Source organism: Pseudopipra pipra, chromosome 27 (assembly GCF_036250125.1).
Source record: "Pseudopipra pipra isolate bDixPip1 chromosome 27, bDixPip1.hap1, whole genome shotgun sequence".
NCBI classification, from domain to species: Eukaryota; Metazoa; Chordata; class Aves; order Passeriformes; family Pipridae; genus Pseudopipra; species Pseudopipra pipra.
The window spans coordinates 2,131,573-2,147,030 of record NC_087575.1 but is presented as its reverse complement, the minus strand read 5'-3'; the positions used below and the strand labels follow the sequence as shown (position 1 = coordinate 2,147,030).

General features: G+C 57.8%; 4 protein-coding genes across 5 annotated transcripts; 3 read left to right on the top strand and 1 right to left on the bottom strand.

The window, feature by feature from the left end:
- Positions 1-1,106: 1,106 nt before the first annotated feature.
- On the bottom strand, positions 1,107-1,694 carry RPS28 (ribosomal protein S28). Its single transcript, XM_064637512.1, has 3 exons — positions 1,602-1,694; positions 1,452-1,499; positions 1,107-1,377 (listed from the first exon to the last, which is right to left on the bottom strand). The coding sequence occupies exons 1-3, from the start codon at positions 1,638-1,640 to the stop codon at positions 1,255-1,257; spliced, it is 210 nt and encodes a 69-aa protein (XP_064493582.1). The 5' UTR covers positions 1,641-1,694; the 3' UTR covers positions 1,107-1,254.
- A 6-nt stretch (positions 1,695-1,700) lies between these two features.
- NDUFA7 (NADH:ubiquinone oxidoreductase subunit A7) lies at positions 1,701-3,249 on the top strand. The gene is made up of 4 exons (XM_064637508.1): positions 1,701-1,821; positions 1,964-2,013; positions 2,105-2,254; positions 3,021-3,249. The coding sequence occupies exons 1-4, from the start codon at positions 1,771-1,773 to the stop codon at positions 3,115-3,117; spliced, it is 348 nt and encodes a 115-aa protein (XP_064493578.1). The 5' UTR covers positions 1,701-1,770; the 3' UTR covers positions 3,118-3,249.
- A 582-nt stretch (positions 3,250-3,831) lies between these two features.
- CD320 (CD320 molecule) lies at positions 3,832-7,852 on the top strand. Of its 2 annotated transcripts, XM_064637509.1 has the most exons (5): positions 3,833-3,985; positions 4,163-4,372; positions 5,226-5,303; positions 5,659-5,807; positions 6,133-7,852. In XM_064637509.1, the coding sequence occupies exons 1-4, from the start codon at positions 3,895-3,897 to the stop codon at positions 5,802-5,804; spliced, it is 525 nt and encodes a 174-aa protein (XP_064493579.1). In that variant the 5' UTR covers positions 3,833-3,894; the 3' UTR covers positions 5,805-5,807; positions 6,133-7,852. The 2 variants fall into 2 exon arrangements, with proteins under 2 accessions (XP_064493580.1, XP_064493579.1); XM_064637510.1 differs by lacking the exon at positions 5,659-5,807 and having other exon boundaries at positions 3,832-3,985.
- A 572-nt stretch (positions 7,853-8,424) lies between these two features.
- Positions 8,425-13,272, top strand: LOC135403441 (potassium voltage-gated channel subfamily V member 2-like). Its single transcript, XM_064637499.1, has 2 exons — positions 8,425-10,973; positions 12,350-13,272. Exons 1-2 carry the CDS (start codon positions 9,726-9,728, stop codon positions 12,614-12,616), a joined length of 1,515 nt encoding a protein of 504 aa, XP_064493569.1. The 5' UTR covers positions 8,425-9,725; the 3' UTR covers positions 12,617-13,272.
- The last annotated feature ends 2,186 nt before the right edge of the window (positions 13,273-15,458 follow it).

Below are 15,458 nucleotides of genomic sequence, written 5' to 3'. Positions count from 1 at the left end.
CTCTGAGGACTTCTGGCACTCAGGGCCAGTTCTGAGCTCTGCTGCATCCCACAAACCAGAGACAGCCTTGTGTGATGCTCTAAAACTGAAACAACCCCAAAAAAGAACCACATTGAGTAACATCGTGAGCACATTGACAAGGGCTTTCTCCAGGGCACAAAATTCACCTCAGGCTGCCCATGAGCTGCCCAGGGCATAACTAACATCTGGGAAAAATCCCACAAATACTCTTAAACACCAGCCCTACAGCAATCATCATTGTCTGCTCAAGTTTAGCAATCTGTACATCTGTCCCAGCAGTGCTCTGCTCAGCTTTAGGACACCCAGACTCTCAGTCACACTGCCACTGACCTGCCTCAGTCAAGCTCAGGACATTGCAGGACAAAGAACACTCACATAAGAGATCACAGACCAGGGGCTGCAGATTTGACTTGGCTTAAGCACACCACAAACCAGGACTACTCTGAGCTGACAGAAAACACCAGTCCTTAAAAACCAGCCCTTGAACCAAGATAGTTTTCAGGCTCATTCCTAAATTTTTCAGCCATACTTTTGCTTCACGTAATATCCTAAAGCAATACATCTTGCTAGCTGATCTTGTGGTGGAGGGGAAAGCTGAAGAAAGTGAGATAGAGGAGTCAGTAAATCAAAGGGGAGAGACAAGCATTTGCTCTCTGCATGTGACTGACAGGAAGGACAGCAAGTAGGTGTATTTATAGCAGCATTCAGAGAACAGCTTACTGAGGACAGACAGACAGAAGCAGCAGGCTGTTGCTTTGCAAGCTGGTACCCAGCTTGATTTCCAACTTGTGATTAAATTCCACTGAGGTCCCATAAGTTTCTGGCACCACTTCACTATTACATAGAGAAAATTGCTTACCAGGAAGGTCAGGATTAAGGCTGCTGTAATCAAAACACGGTTATTTTTGTTGTGACAGGTCAATAAAGATGCAATAACGCAATGATATTACAAAGAATGCATTACGTGTAACCCCAGCAACAAGCAGGGCGTGCTGCTGTCCCTGCTGAGCCCGAGGAAAGCGGCAGGGGCTCAGGTATGAGACAGAGCTCCCAGGCACTTGCTGAGTGAGACCCGGGCACGGGGCTACTGGAAAAACCCTTTATTGCAGTGACAAGACCACCACGCTCCTCCCCACCCGCCAGGCTCCATCCCCTGACGGGCGATGCAGGGACGGTCGAGAGGCTCCATCCCCCGATGGACGGCCCAGGGACGGGCGCTCGGGCAGGTCCCGCTCAGCGCAGCCGCCGGGCCTCGCGCTCCGACTCCAGCAGGGTGAGAACGTCTCCCTCTCGCACCGGGCCCTTCACGTTGCGGATGATGGAGCGGCTCGTGTCGTCCATGAACTCAACGCGCACCTGCGGGGGCGGCACCGCGTCAGCCCGGCCGGGCCCGGCCCCCGCACCCGCCCGGCCCGGCCCGGCCCGCTCACCTGCGTGCACTGCCCCTGGGACCCGGTCCGGCCCAACACCTTGGTGACCTGTGGGGACAGAGCGGAGGGTCAGCGCGGCCGCGCGGCCCCCCTGGGCCCCCCGAAGCTCCGCACACCCACCCCGGGCCCCCCGACGCCCCTCACACCCACCCTGGCCAGCTTGATGGGCTGCACGCGGCTCGTGTCCATGGCGGCTCCGCGCAGAAAAGGGCGGTGCCTCCCCGCGCCGCTTTATATAGCGCCGAGTCTCGCGAGACCCAGCGCGCCCCGCGCGCGCTCCCGGCGCCCCCCGCGGCCCTGCCCTTCACGGCGGCCCAAGATGGCGACGGCGACGGGAATCATCCAAAAGCTCCGAAACTTCCTGGCGGGGGTGAGCACAGCGCCGGGCCCGGGGGGCCGAGAGCAGCCCCTGCCCCGCGGGGCGCTGCGCTGCGCCACCGGCTCCGCGGAGCCCCCGGCGCAGCGCGGCGACCGCCCCGCCTGAGCCGCTCCGGCCTTGCCTTGCCTTGCAGCGGAACCTCCAGGAGAAGCTGGCGCTGCGCTACGGGGAGATCGCCAAGAGGTGCCGGGGCCGGGCCGGGCGGCGGGCGGGGCGCGGAGCGCGGAGCGGAGCCGGGGCGCCGCCGCTGATGCTCGGAATGCTCTCTGCCCAGGACCCAGCCGCCGCCGCGGCTCCCGGTGGGCCCCAGCCACAAGTTCGCCGATAACTATTACTGCGGCCGGGACGGGCGCCGCGAGTCGCTGCCGCCCGTGGTGGTGGTGGCGGCGCAGAAGACTCTGGCTGCAGGGGCACAACTCGGCAGGTAGGTCTGGCCTGGGCGGTGCTGTCGCTGCTGAGCGGGCTCAGCCCTCATTTACATCAGGAGCGTGGTGCAGAGTTACTCAGGTTGGTAGAAGAACGTGGAACTAATTGTTTGTGTCAGTGTCTGTTTGCGAATAAACGAGGTGGCAGGAAGTTCAGTTACTGTGCTCTGGAGCACCTGTGTCCAGCTCTGGGGCATCCAAGAAAGATGTAGATATGTTGAAGCAAGCCCAGAGGAGGCCACAGTGATGCATCAAAGGCTAGAGCCCCTCTGCTCTGGAGACAGGTGGGAGAGCTGGGGGTATTCACCTGGAGAAGAAAAGGCTCTGGGGAGACCTGAGACCCCCTTCCAGGGCCTAAAGGGGCTCCAGGAGAGCTGGAGAGGGACTTGGGACAAGGCCTGGAGGGACAGGACAAGGGGGAATGGCTTCCCAGTGCCAGAGGACAGGATTAGATGGGATATTAGGAAGGAGCTCTCCCCTATGAAGGTGGTGAGGCCCCAGCACAGGTTTTCCAGAGCAGCTGTGGCTGCCCCATCCCTGGAATTGTCCAGGACCAGGTTGGGCAGGGCTTGGAGCAACCTGGGCTAGTAGAGTGTGTCCCTTCCCATGGACATCTTCAATGTCCCTTTCAACCCAACCCAAACCATTCTGGGACTGTGACTAACAGACCCCTCCAGGACTACTCCAACCTGGACTGATTAAACCTGAGTGTGATTTCCATAGAGTTACTAAAGCCTCTCTTCTCTCTTCCTTCCTCTGCCACAGTTCAGACTCTGCAGTGACAACAGCACAGAAAAAAGCAGTGACACCAGGACCACCTCTTAGGAAGTGGGAGATTTCCAAGGACCAGCCCTACCTGTGAGCAGGGAGCAAGCCAAGGCTGCATGATGGTGCAGGTGCTTCCAGAGCAGCTTCAGCAGGGAGGCTGTGGTGGATTTGGCTTCAGGAGTGCTGCAGGGAGCTGATATCTTACTAATAAATGTATTTAAAGCTATGACTACACCCCCTCCCTGTTTTGTCTCTTCTGAGTTGTTCACGTTACTGCTCTTTAATGCCCATGTAAGGTTTGCTTGATGGAATAGCGACACAGCACAGGGATTTGAGCACAGGCTTGAGGGATTTGTGAGCCATAAATGAAATGTCAGCGAAGAGCAGAGCTGAGTAAAGCACAGCCTTGCCCACAGGGCCTGCTGGTGCTCTGGTTCTGAAGGAAGAGACAAGTTCAGCAGCCTGTGGCACTCCCACCGCAGTCCCCTTGTCCTGCTGCGGCCACACGCAGCTCGGGTTCTGAGCGGCCCCTCCCCGGGGACAGCAGGTCACGGGCCACCGCGGTGCTGGTGGTTTTCCAGGGAACCGCGGGAGAGCGCGGCTGTTCCCGGAGCTTGGAGGGGGCTAATCCAGGCAGTGGCAGCTCCGTGTGCTGGAACAGGCCGGTGCAGCCGAGGCGGGAGCGCTGCCCGGGCCGAGCCGGGCCTGTCCGGGGGTCCCTTCGCCCCCCGCTCACGTGACACCGCGCCAGGGCCCCGCCCACCCCTCGCATCCCATTGGTTGGTGGAGGCCGGGCCCGAGCGCACGCGCTCTGCATCTGTAGCGGCGCGAGCGGCGGCAGCGCGGCGTTCCGTCGGTGCGGGCCCGCGGCATGGCCGGGCCGGGGCTGCCGGGGCTGGCGCTGGTGCTCGCGGTGCTGCTGCCGCTGCCGCCGCCGGGGCTGCCGCTCCCGCCGGAGAACGGTGAGTCGGGGGAGCGGCCGGGCGGGCGGCGCCCATTGGCTCCCCGCGCACGCCCTTCGCTCTCATTGGCCGGTGCCCGCGCGCGGGCTCCGCCGGGCGGGCTGTGAGGGGGGTGTGTGCAGGGGCTCCCCCTCCTGCCCCCCCCGCCCCCCTCAGCCCCTCACACCGTCCCCGCAGCTGCCCCGTCCCGCTGCCCCCCGGACCGGTTCCAGTGCGCACCCGGCGAGCGCTGCTTCCCCCGGGACTGGCTCTGCGACGGCCACCCCGACTGCGCGGACGAGGAGGACGAGCAGGACTGCGGGACCGCGACCCCGGCGGAGCCGAGTCCCGGCGGCCCCGCGCTGACCCCGCCCTGGAGCTCGGCGGGGCCGCCCGCCGGCAGCGCAGGTACGGGGGGCGCGGGGCGGCACAGCGGACGGAAGCCTTTGTTCCCCGCCGTCTCCGGCCTCTTCGGGGCAGCTGCGGGTCACTGTGGGTGGAGGAAGCGCTGCGGGAGACCCCCACCTTCGGCTGCCTCCGGTTGGGACGGCGCTGACGCCCCCCGGGGCTTCCTCGGGAAGCGACTTTGTAGCACCCGCTTCCTTCTTCCAGAACACGCAACCCTTCCAGCGAGCCGGCGGCACTGGAGTCTGTCTGCCTCCCGAGCTCCTCTGATCCCTGGGGAATGGGCAGGCTGAGGGGAAGAGGATGAGGATGAGGATGAGGATGAGGGAGGCAGCTCTGGGCCGTCCGGTACCCGGGCAGTGTCTGCACGCCCAGCACGGCCGGCGCCTGCTGCTCGGCTCCGTGGGGTGTCCTTTGTGCTTGGAAGTGCTGTTCTGCCTTCCCTTACCCGGGGGTTTCCGTGGTGTCCGGGAACTGCAGCACCATGAGTGTGGAGAGGAGGGGAATTACTGCAGGGGTGGCAGACTGGGTGTGGGTTTGGTGCCTGCACCAGTTCACTTGGCAGGTGGGGAGATGAGCTGTGTTTTGGTTGTACCTGTGGCCTCCCAGTGTCTTGAGGACAGGTCGAGATGCTGCAGCTCCAGCTGGGAAATATCCCAGCTTTCACTGTTAGCGTTTCCAGTAGGACTTTTTTCCTCCAATGTGGGCTAATCACAGCGGCAGATAAATTGAAAATGACCTTTTGGCACTCTTGAGGTGAGCTGGGAACTCAGACAGGTGTGGGTTGGAGGTTGCTTTGAGTGCTGATTGTAAGGTAAGTAGGAAGCCTGATGGACTTGTCTCTCTTTCCTCACAGAGGCTTCAGCTACTCCTGAGCTTGGGGTCTCTGTGCCATCGAGGAGTCAAGGTTACACGTGGATCTTGATTGTTGCAGGTATGTGAGACTCAGAGTGCTGCACGTGGTCTTGGTCCTGCCATGGGCGGTAAATTGAGTATCTTGATGGAATCAATTCCAGACCTGTATAAGTAGCTGCTTTTGCTGTGCTGGATGGGCTGAGGGAGGCCTGACACCACAGCTTAATTATTGCTCTGCCTTGGCTGTGCTGTGTCCTTGGAAAGGCCATGCCATGCGATCTGGCACTAACTCACTTCCCCTCTGTCTGTCCTTTGCCCTCAAGGGAAGCTGCTCATCTCTGGCTGTTGGCTCGTGGTGTTGAGCAGCAGGGCCCAGTCCTGATGCCCAGACCAGGGCAGTCAGTGAGTCTCTGCTTGTGCATTCTCCTCTCCAGGGCTCCTCAGCATCCTGGTAGCTGCAGGTTCTGTTGCTGTGTGGGGCCTGTTCAAAGCAAAAAGCCGATCTAACACCGTCAGTCTTGAAAAAGCATCCAGGGAACAGCTTATGTCTGACAAGAGCCAGATAGGCTCCTTTCCCTGAAGGGTAAGTGTCTTGCACCCATGAGCTCTGTGTGCCTGAGGGAAAAATGCCTTCTTTCCCTGTGTTTCTGGCCTCTAGAGCTTTCCCCTCCGGGAATTGCTTTTCCCAGCTTTCCTGCTGCTGATCAGCCAGGTGCTGGGGGTTTCAGTCTGCCCTGAAGCAGCAGAACTCTCCCTTTTCCTCTGCTGCCAAGGACATGGAGCACCCATACTAAGATACTGATCTTCTGGTGTGGGTTTCTTTCTTTCACTTTGCACTAACTGAAGTCAAAACAGATTTTTGCTCCAAGGACTGTCAGTAACCAGGTGTTTTTCTGTTTTGGTAACAGGGATCTTTACACTGAGGTGACGAGGTGGGACTAGCCTGGTCTCTCTCATGCTCACCACACAGCCTGACTGAATTGGACATCAGCTCTCAAATCTGGGTTGTTACACTGAATATGAAGAGGATGCTCCCCTTGGAAATAGGTCTTAGACTGTGGGACTACTTTGGCTCTGGAAATAGCACAGGATCTTCCCTGGCACTGTGAAATCAGCCCTCACAAAGGTGGTAGGAACGTTTCATTGTTCTGAGCTCCAGTTATTAATGCTGTTTCCCACCAGCGTGGCCTAGGACCCAAAGATGTTTTTCTCTGTGAAATGCCAGGTGCTGTTCACTGTTTCCCTCTACTCCTAGCCAAGAGCCTGTTTTCACCTGCCCCATTCTTCCCCCTGGATTTTGTCATGGAATAGGGGCTTCCTAACCCGTTTCCATAGGAGCTCACTGACTCTGCACAGACCAGACAAATATTCCATGTTTGCACTAGTGTTTGATGCTGCTCAGTTCCACAACAGGTGGCTTTTACTGACGGTTCTACCACAAGGTAACAGTTAAAATCTTCCTGTTTGCTCTCGCTTTGCTGTGCTGTTACCCAGGCCAGTGTGGGGCCAGGAGCTCCTTGGCCCCCAGGCAGGCAGCTCCTCACACACTCCCTCACACAAACACCTCCACTCTTTACTGACCTGCTCTGCCCACCCTGGTGCTGAATGCTGGCTGTGGCTTCTCTAACACTGTTAATGGTGTCTTCCATAAAACTGTTCTGACATGAGTGATGTCTCTTGGGGGTCCCTACTGGGACCACTGCTATCCCGTGTCTTCATCAGTGGTGTGTAGAGTGGGATCAAGGGGACCCTCAGCCAGTGTGAGGATGAGACCAGGCTGCAGGGTGCAGCTGGGAGAGAGGGATGTCATCCAGAGAGACCCTCAGGCCCACGGGAACTTCATGAAGGTCAATAAGGTCAAGTGCAAGGTCCTGCACCTTCATCAGGGCAGCTGCTGGAGAAGAGACAGCTCCATGAGGCTGTGTTGTGTCTTGTCCCTGTCTAAAGGGGGGTTGTAAGATAGATGGAGAGAGGCTTTTCACCAAGGTCTGTAGTGACAGGGCAGGGGCAGCAATTACAAACTGACAGAGGTTTAGGTGGGAGAAGAGGAAGGAAGGTCTTATGGTGAGGGTGGTGAAGCTCCAGCACAGGTTGCCCAGGGCAGCTGTGGCTGCCCCATCCCTGGGGCCAAGTCAGACAGGGCTCTGAGCACTTTAGTGAAGGTGTCCTTTGAAATAAGCCACGTCTTGGGTCAGACACTCTGTGTGGCACATGGAGCTCCAGCCAAAGGGCTCAGTGCTGTGTGCCTTGGAACTGGCTGTGCAGGGGCAGATTAGTGCCTGGTGCCCTTGGGCCACGTGCACCTTGCACAAATGTTCACTTAGTGCACAAAGCTGCTGCCTTGGCTGCTGACCCGTGTGCCTTGAGGGTGGGAACTTGTCTTGCCAAGCAAACTCCAGTCATCAGCCTTGGAGCAGGGATCTTCCACTCCTGGATAGCGTGTGAGTGCTGCCATACCCCCTGGGAGAAACTTCTAAATGTGGTGTGGAGTCCTGAGTTATTCCAGGGCTGCTATTTTTAGTACCAAGGAGTTATTTGCAAGGGCACACAACCTTACTTCTGTTTCCATAGGGACGGGTGGGAATAGCTGTTGTAACTGACACAGGAGAATAAAGAATGTGAAACTAATGACTTCTGGAGTCTTTAATTTTCCTGGACTTGTGCATTTGCTTAAATTCTGTAGTTGGGAGTTCAGGGGCTGCATCACCACTGGATTGTCACATCCTGGGAAAGAGGATTCGTGGTGGGTGGGCTGGCACAGCCAGTAAGGGGGAGCAAGTGCTGCTGCCTGCCTGGGATGGACATGACTCCAGCACACACCAGCTGTAGCAGAAGAGTGAAATACAGGGAGCAGAGTGAATGGAGAGGGTGGGGACAGGAGGAACAGATGGCACTGGCACTAGGAGTGCTGTTGCCAAGCAGGGGACAAGTGAGGAGTTCAGCCTAGAACAAGGTGAAAAAACTGCCTGAACTTGTCCCTTCTTTGTCAGAGCAGTGCACAGAGTGGGCAGTCCTGTAGAACGGGAGGGGCTCCAGGAGTCCCAGCAGGACAGGGCTGAGCTGGGGGCTGTAGAAGTGCTGGTGCTGTCGGGGTCAGGTGGCCAAAGTCAGCTGTCACCAGCCGGTCCCAGATCATCCTCTGAGCTCCAGCTGCCGAGCTGAGCCCAGGCTGAGCCTGGCTGGTCTGTGCTGTGGGGCAGAGCCTGGCTGGTCTGAGCTGTGGGGCAGAGCCCTCGCTCTGTTCAATGAGGAGCGAGGCCCGGAGGCAAACTCACAAGACCTTGCAGGTTTAGTTTACTGCTCCCTGAGCCAAGTGCTTCAGGGTTGAAAGAAACATATTTTTCTGGATCTTGTGCCAAAACAAGATCTATGTTTTGTGACAGCAATTTCCCTTCCTCTGTCTGATGCCAGAAGTATTTTTGTTGTCCTAATCCCAGGGCTCAGAAACTTCAATTGTAGTGGAGCCTGAGCTGGTTTTGGGCCAGGAGCAGCTTTGTGCTCCAGGTCTCTGTATTTAATTAGACCAGTTCATAGAGATCAGTGTGATCAGTTTTACATGTTGAAGCAAGGTCATGTTCCAAGGTAAGGCCTCAAAGATAAGCCTATTTAATTTTGGTTCCCCTTTTACTTGGAAATCCAAAGGATTATTTCCTCCTTTTCAGTTCCAGTAGTTCAGGGGAACTTTTACTGCCTACTTGCATTTTCAGTGTCCTGTTCCCTGTTCTGCCCCTGCTTGTGGGACTGGTGGGGCTGAAGGCTGATGTGATGGCACAGGGCAGGGCCACAGGAGCAACCTGTCCCACAGGGGATCTGCTTGGGCACTGCATGGAGACTGAAGTGGTTCCTTCACCTCATCCCCTGTAAATCTGCACTGTGGGGCTTGAGGGATGAGCTGGGAGGTCACGACCATCTCCCTTCTCTGGCTGTGACAGCTGACAGAGCCGGGGCAACTGCATTAGTGCTTAACAAAGGGCCAGTGCCAAGAGCAGCATCTGGTGTGGGGGTACAAAGCCTCTACAAATCCTGTGTGTCTGCACCTTCCTGTCCCACCAGGGCAGGGCTGGCAGGGGTAAACTGAGGCAAGATCATGCTCTTTCCAACTTGCTATCACAGATGTCCTTCTAGGAAACAGATAGCATGTGGCAAATGCAAACAGCTAATAGGAACAGAATAAGGGAAAAGAGCAGTGCAGGTCTGGAAATAGTTCCTTACATAAAGGACTAGTGCCTCAATCTCATTAGTGTCTTAAGGAGCGGGCGCTTGGCCGCCTCCGACTCCCGCGACGCGAACCACAATCTGATCAGCAATCGGCTTTGGGACCCTGGCAGGTGCCACGTGGCACCAGGACACGGCAGTGCCCCCCGGGCAGCCGCTCCACGGCTCCTCCGAGCTCGCAGCACTCATCCCAGCCAGCGTGTGCCCAGCGGGAGCGTTCCCATGAAGCCAGAGCTGCTGTCCCCCGGCCCCTAACAGGAGTCGCGGCTCCCGAGGGCCAGGCACCATGAGGCAGCTGGGGACCAGGCGGGCGAGTCTCTCGGCCAGCCTGAAGATAGGGGATCACCAGGGCCGCCGCCGGACCCTGGAGGAGGAGGCAGTGCACATCCCCTTCGCGCAGGACAGCCTGGTAAAACAGTGGAGCTCCATGCAGAACGTGGCGGAGGGAAACGAGGAGAGCGAGACTCCCATCCAAAGGAACAAGTACCTGCTCAACATTAACGTGGGTGGCAAGTCGTTCCAGATAGCTTGCAAGGTACTGGCCCAGTATCCCATCACGAGGCTGGGGAAGCTGGCCCTTTACACGGACCCCGCGAAGAAGATGCAGCTCTGCGATGACTACTTGGTGCAGAAGAACGAGTACTTCTTTGACAGAGATCCTTCAGTCTTCCACTACATCTTCCACTTCTACCGCAGTGGGGTCCTGTGGGTGATGGATGAGATGTGCCCCAGTAACTTTGTGGAGGAAATCGAGTACTGGGGGATCCATCTGAAATACTCCCAACGCTGCTGCCGGATCCTGTTCGAGGAAAAGCAAGATGAACTCAATGAGTACCTGAAAATAGAGAAGGAGCTGGAGGCAGAACTGGAGCCCCTGGACTCAGGGAATAAGTTTGATGGCAAATTTCTGGGTGGGTTTCGGAAGATGATCTGGAACCTCATTGAGAACCCGTACTCTTCTGTCCCAGCCAAGATCATTGCTGTCATGTCGAGCTTCTTTGTGCTTATCTCCATTGTGGGCATGACACTGAGCACAGTGGAGGAGATGAAAAACAAAACAGGGAAGATGTGGATGGAGCAGATGGAGATGATCTGTGCCATCTTCTTCACCTCTGAGTACCTCATGCGGCTCATATCCTCCTCCAGCTTCAAGATCTTTCTGCGGGCAGCGTTTAATGCCATAGACCTGGTGGCCATCCTGCCCTTCTACGTCCAGCTCCTCTTTGAAAACCTGGACGAAGCAGACACGCTTTACCACGAGGAGTTGCACAAGGTGGAGAATGTGAGCAAGCTGGGCAAGGTTCTCAAGCTCATCAAGCTCATGAGGATCTTCCGCATCCTCAAGCTGGCGCGCCACTCCACCGGCCTCCGGGCCTTCAGCTTCACCATGCGCCAGTGCTACCAGCAGGTTTGCTGCCTCCTCCTCTTCATTGCCATGGGTGTCTTCACCTTCTCCGCCCTCATACACTCGGTGGAACACGATGTCCCCGGCACTGACTTCACCAGTATCCCCTGTGCGTGGTGGTGGGCAGCGGTAAGGTTTGCACAGCTCCTTCCAGAGAGGGGGCGGGGGGCTCCGTGGGTAGGGGCTGCCCTGCTGCTCGGGGGATTCACCACTGCTGCAGGCCAGGGGGCAGGAGGGGCCCAGCCCTCCTACCAGCCCAGTAACGGTGGGAAACCCAGAGCCCTGCGTGCCTTGAGAAAAGAAATCAGAGGTTGGGACTGAGCTCAGAGGCTCAAAAGCTAGGGCTGGGGTGGGATGGTGGGACAGAGGTGGTGGCCTAGGAACCTCCAGGCCTGAGTTACTGACAAGGGGGATGTGACTCAGCCCAGGCTTTATCTGTCATGGGACCCAAGTGCGGGGTGGATGTGGTTCAGCCCCCATGGGTATGGGGACAGACACTCAGGGCAGCCTGAGGCTTGTGCAGCATCACAGCCCAGCTGGGATTGGGAGGCACAAGGGGGTCAGAGCTTGTGGGGCTGAGATGGGGGACCCGGGGCTGCATGTGGGACCCATGGTCACATTGTGCCTCGGTCTGTGTCCTGAGAGAGGACACAGACTGGGGTGTGCTGCCCCTGTTTGCTGCCCTGCTTGTGCCAGGAGCCAGCAGCTCAGCTGAGCTGAGCACTATAATAAACCTGGGATTGACTCCGAAATGGGGAGTATCTAAAGCACTTAAAACCCAGGGGTTACAAGGGCATTTTGATTTACAGATTAAATGATCCCACAGATCACTTCTGCCCCCTTGGCCACCACAGATTGCCTGCTTCAAATTCATCCCTCCTCAAGGAAGGGCAAAATCACTCAGCAGCATCACCAGGTTCGAGCCTTTCAATGTCCTGGGCCGAGCCTGTCCCTGGGAGCACAGCTCCCTGCAAAGCCCAAACCTCTCTGCCTCAGCTCTCACCTTGTCCCCATAGCCCTACTCCCTGGTCACCAAACGTGGTGCATTTCTGGGCAGTGCCTGCTTCCCTTGGATGGAGGCTCCAGGAAGACTTGTTCCTGCGGGACTGGGCAGCTCCCGGGCGGGAAGCGCTGGAGCCGCAGCTCCGCGGGGGCAGGAAGCTGCAGCAGACACTGACTGCTGGGGAGGGCTCAGCTCGGGGTGTCCAGCTGGCCTGGAGAGACACATGTGAAGCGGGGATGGAGCAGAGAGAGGTCTGATCTCTGCTCTGGGGCTCAGCCAGCAGCACTCCACCCCTGTGCTCTCCAGGCCTCCCGGGCGCAGAGCCCTGGCCGTGGAGGCTGCAGGAGTGGGGACAGCTGAGCTGGCTGCTGTCACCGTGTAACACTGCTCCAGGTGACACCTGGCTCCCACAGAGGGGCGGGCGGGTGAGTCCCAGCACCATCTGGTGGGGTCTGCTGGGCTTGTTCCCCGTGGGATTTTATCTTTTCCCATCCTCACACAGGTCAGCCTCTCCACCGTGGGCTATGGAGACACCGTGCCTGACACAATACTCGGCAGGATGGTGGCATTTGTCTGCATCTCCTTTGGCATCATCCTCAATGGCATGCCCATCTCCATCCTCTACAACAAGTTTTCTGACTACTATGCCAAGCTGAAGGCTCATGAGCTAAGCCAGTCACAGCAGCTCTCCAGGAGGGTCCACCTGAAGGAGCGAGTCCTGCGGAAGCTGTCGGAGTGCTGGAGAGCCGACCCCCGCTATCACCGCTGACCACAGGCCCCCCACCCCCGGACACCCCCTGCCCTCTGTCCTGACCAGCAGGCCCTGTCCTCCAGGGAGGCTCTGAACCATGGGCAGTGAGTCACAGCAGCGTGCAGGGCTCTGCTGTTGCACAGGGGCCACTGCCAGCTGGGCCCCCTCCCTGCTGTGTGCTGGCCACTGTCCTGCAGAGCCGTCAGTCAGAGCTGCCTCAGGAGCTGTCTCAGGGCAGGGTGTCTGTGTGTCTGTCTGCATGGGCCAAGGTGTGGGGCACCCTGGAATCCCAGGGAGTGAGCAGCAGGATGTGTGGGGCTGAACTGTCACCTGTCTGAGGATGGTGGCCCACTGTGACACCTGCCCAGGTGCTGCTCTTCTCCCTCTTGAGTGGAACGTGCACAGGCTCCCCCTGCCCAGGGCCCTGTGACTCCCTTCCAGCCAAGCAGATGAGCCGTCCAGGCCAAGTCTAGCTTGGAGATTTGGGTGAAGGTCTGCAGAAAAGGCTGCAGCCATGCACACTTCCAGACAAACCCACTCTCCTTCCCACTGCCATGGAGCCTGGGGGCACAGTCCTTCCTCGGGATGCTGCTGTGATGGGACCTGTGGGCACTGTGGGGGTGCAGACCTTGTAGCCCAGGAACAGGCATTTAATAAACCAGGCCCAAACCCTTCATTGTTGCGGATTCTTGGCCAGCCACTCTGTATGATTCAGTAAACTGTTCATCTTTTGGGTGAGGAGGGGACATCTCCCCGAGGCTCACAGCATCTCTCCTGCCCATCGACGTGAGGACAGGGCTCTCAGGGATGCAGGTGAGCCTGTCCACATGTGGGGTTTGGGATGAGCTGCCTGGGTTTGGGTGCACTGGAAGAGGAGCTGAGATGTGCATATGCTCAGGACACACCAGTGGGCTCTGCCCTCACATCATGGGGGGGCAGTGGGGGACACATCTGGGGGACACAGGGGAAGGATTTGCCCTCCAATGTGGGATCATGTCTAGTCAAAGGACCTCCTGAATGGATGCACCCTTCCCCTGGGTGGGATGGGGAGAGGGACCCTGGGCTGAGGGAGGGCTGGGGTGGGAAAGGGCCAAAGCTGCTGGTGCTGCTTCCAGGTGGGCAGGGGGAGGAAACTGGTGCTGGCCAGGCCAGTGTGGGATTCGGTCACTTGCAGGCTGGAGATGAAGAGGTGCTGGGGAACCATGGCTAAGCTTGGAAAGAGGCTTGGAGGGGCTGAGTGGTCTGGCAGGGACAGCCATGCTCCCACTGAGCCCTGGACTGCAGGGGACAAGGGGGCTGTGCCAGTGGGTGTGAGAGGACCCCTGCCCTGTCTGGCAACACCTACACCTGCTCCCCAGAACCCACATTGACACCCACCCTCTGTACACCTCCCCAGCACTGACCTGACCCCACAGGTCAGCTCTGGTTTCCACCCCATTTCTCTTCCATGAGGAGCCTTCTTTCTGGGCCCAACAATCTTCTCTGGCCATCTTCCCCCAGAGCCACCCTTCCCCACTGTCCTCATTTCAGCTTCAATGGAGTTAATTTTCTTTCCAGTGGCTGGTACAACACCATATTTTGGATTCAGGATGGGAATAATGTCGATCACACACTGATGTGGCTCATTTGTGCTCACCCCAAGTCAAGGACTTTTCAGTGCCTCATGCTCTGTCAGTGAGGAGCTGCACAAGAAGCTGGGGGGAGCACGGCTGGGACAGCTGACCCAAAGTGGCCAGTGGATATTCCATGCCACAGAAAGTTCTGCCCAGTGTATAAACTGGGGGAGCTGCCCAGGAGGGGCCAATCACTGCTGGGGCCAATCGCTGTACTGAGCATCACTTGTTTTACTTGGGTTTTATTTCTCTCTCCCTTTTTGGTGTCTCCCTTTTCATAACAAATATTATTATATATTATTTTATTTTATTTCCCTTGTTAAACTGTCCTTATCTCAACCCACAGGTTTTACCTTTTTTTTCTGATTCTCCTCCCCGTCCCACCACAGTGGGGGTGGCCAGTGGCTGTGTGGTGATTAGTTGCCCTCTGCAGTTAAACCACGACACCCACCTCCCATCTGCCCCAGCAGCATCACCTCCAGACACCTCTGCATCACGCCCCACCCCAATCCCAGACCCTGTCACTACATTCCCCCCACACACCCCCACTGCCTGCTCAGGGGGGGTGCCCCCTCCCTGTACCCCCCACTGCAGGCTGGCTGATGGACCCTGAGATCATTCAGCTTCCAAGGAATAGGGTGCACCAACCTCCACCCCTTGCCCCTGGAGACTGGGCTGTGGCTGAATCTTCATCCATCTGCATGCAGCCCCTCCTCATGCACCCCCCATCCCATGCCCATGGGGTGTCTGCTTGCCCATGGCCAGCCCCGTCCCCAGCAGCAGTTCAGAGTCCACAGGCAGCCCTCGGACAACAGCACTTTTAATAGTTCCTCTGAATTCATTTCACAAGTCACAGCAAGGTGGGAATGTACAGACATTTACAGGACACTGTACAGGCAGTTTCTGTCATATATTAGTGCTCTTGCTATATACATATAGTACAGCCTGCGGGAGCCTCTGCACGGGCAGGGACACCCACACCCCCCCGCAGGACACCCCGAAATGGAGCTGTTGCCCCGGGGCTGCCAAGTCACACAGGCTCATCCAGATTGATTTAATCAGAGCTTGGCCCTGAGCCTTCCCGGGCACTGCCAGGGGGTGACACCACCCGGGGCAGAGCCAGCACCCCCTTTGCTCTGCTCACCCTGGATTCTTTTAGAGGGTTTGTGGGACAAAGGCCCCACACTGACGCTCTGGAGGGAGCAGAGCAGCCTCTGCTGTGCCAGCATTTCCACCTCCCTGCTCCT

What these genes read in the sequence shown, in the direction of transcription:
- RPS28 (XM_064637512.1), bottom strand. Translation starts at nt 1,640, where the DNA reads ATGGACACGAGCCGCGTGCAGCCCATCAAGCTGGCCAGG. An exon ending in AGCCCATCAAGCTGGCCAGG is followed by an intron (nt 1,500 to 1,601) that starts GTGGGTGTGAGG and finishes CTGTCCCCACAG; the next exon opens with GTCACCAAGGTGTTGGGCCG. An exon ending in CCCAGGGGCAGTGCACGCAG is followed by an intron (nt 1,378 to 1,451) that starts GTGAGCGGGCCG and finishes CCGCCCCCGCAG; the next exon opens with GTGCGCGTTGAGTTCATGGA.
- NDUFA7 (XM_064637508.1), top strand. Translation starts at nt 1,771, where the DNA reads ATGGCGACGGCGACGGGAATCATCCAAAAGCTCCGAAACTTCCTGGCG. An exon ending in TCCGAAACTTCCTGGCGGGG is followed by an intron (nt 1,822 to 1,963) that starts GTGAGCACAGCG and finishes CTTGCCTTGCAG; the next exon opens with CGGAACCTCCAGGAGAAGCT. An exon ending in GCAGGGGCACAACTCGGCAG is followed by an intron (nt 2,255 to 3,020) that starts GTAGGTCTGGCC and finishes CCTCTGCCACAG; the next exon opens with TTCAGACTCTGCAGTGACAA.
- CD320 (XM_064637509.1), top strand. Translation starts at nt 3,895, where the DNA reads ATGGCCGGGCCGGGGCTGCCGGGGCTGGCGCTGGTGCTCGCGGTGCTG. An exon ending in GCCGCTCCCGCCGGAGAACG is followed by an intron (nt 3,986 to 4,162) that starts GTGAGTCGGGGG and finishes CCGTCCCCGCAG; the next exon opens with CTGCCCCGTCCCGCTGCCCC. An exon ending in GCCGCCCGCCGGCAGCGCAG is followed by an intron (nt 4,373 to 5,225) that starts GTACGGGGGGCG and finishes CTTTCCTCACAG; the next exon opens with AGGCTTCAGCTACTCCTGAG.
- LOC135403441 (XM_064637499.1), top strand. Translation starts at nt 9,726, where the DNA reads ATGAGGCAGCTGGGGACCAGGCGGGCGAGTCTCTCGGCCAGCCTGAAG. An exon ending in GTGCGTGGTGGTGGGCAGCG is followed by an intron (nt 10,974 to 12,349) that starts GTAAGGTTTGCA and finishes ATCCTCACACAG; the next exon opens with GTCAGCCTCTCCACCGTGGG.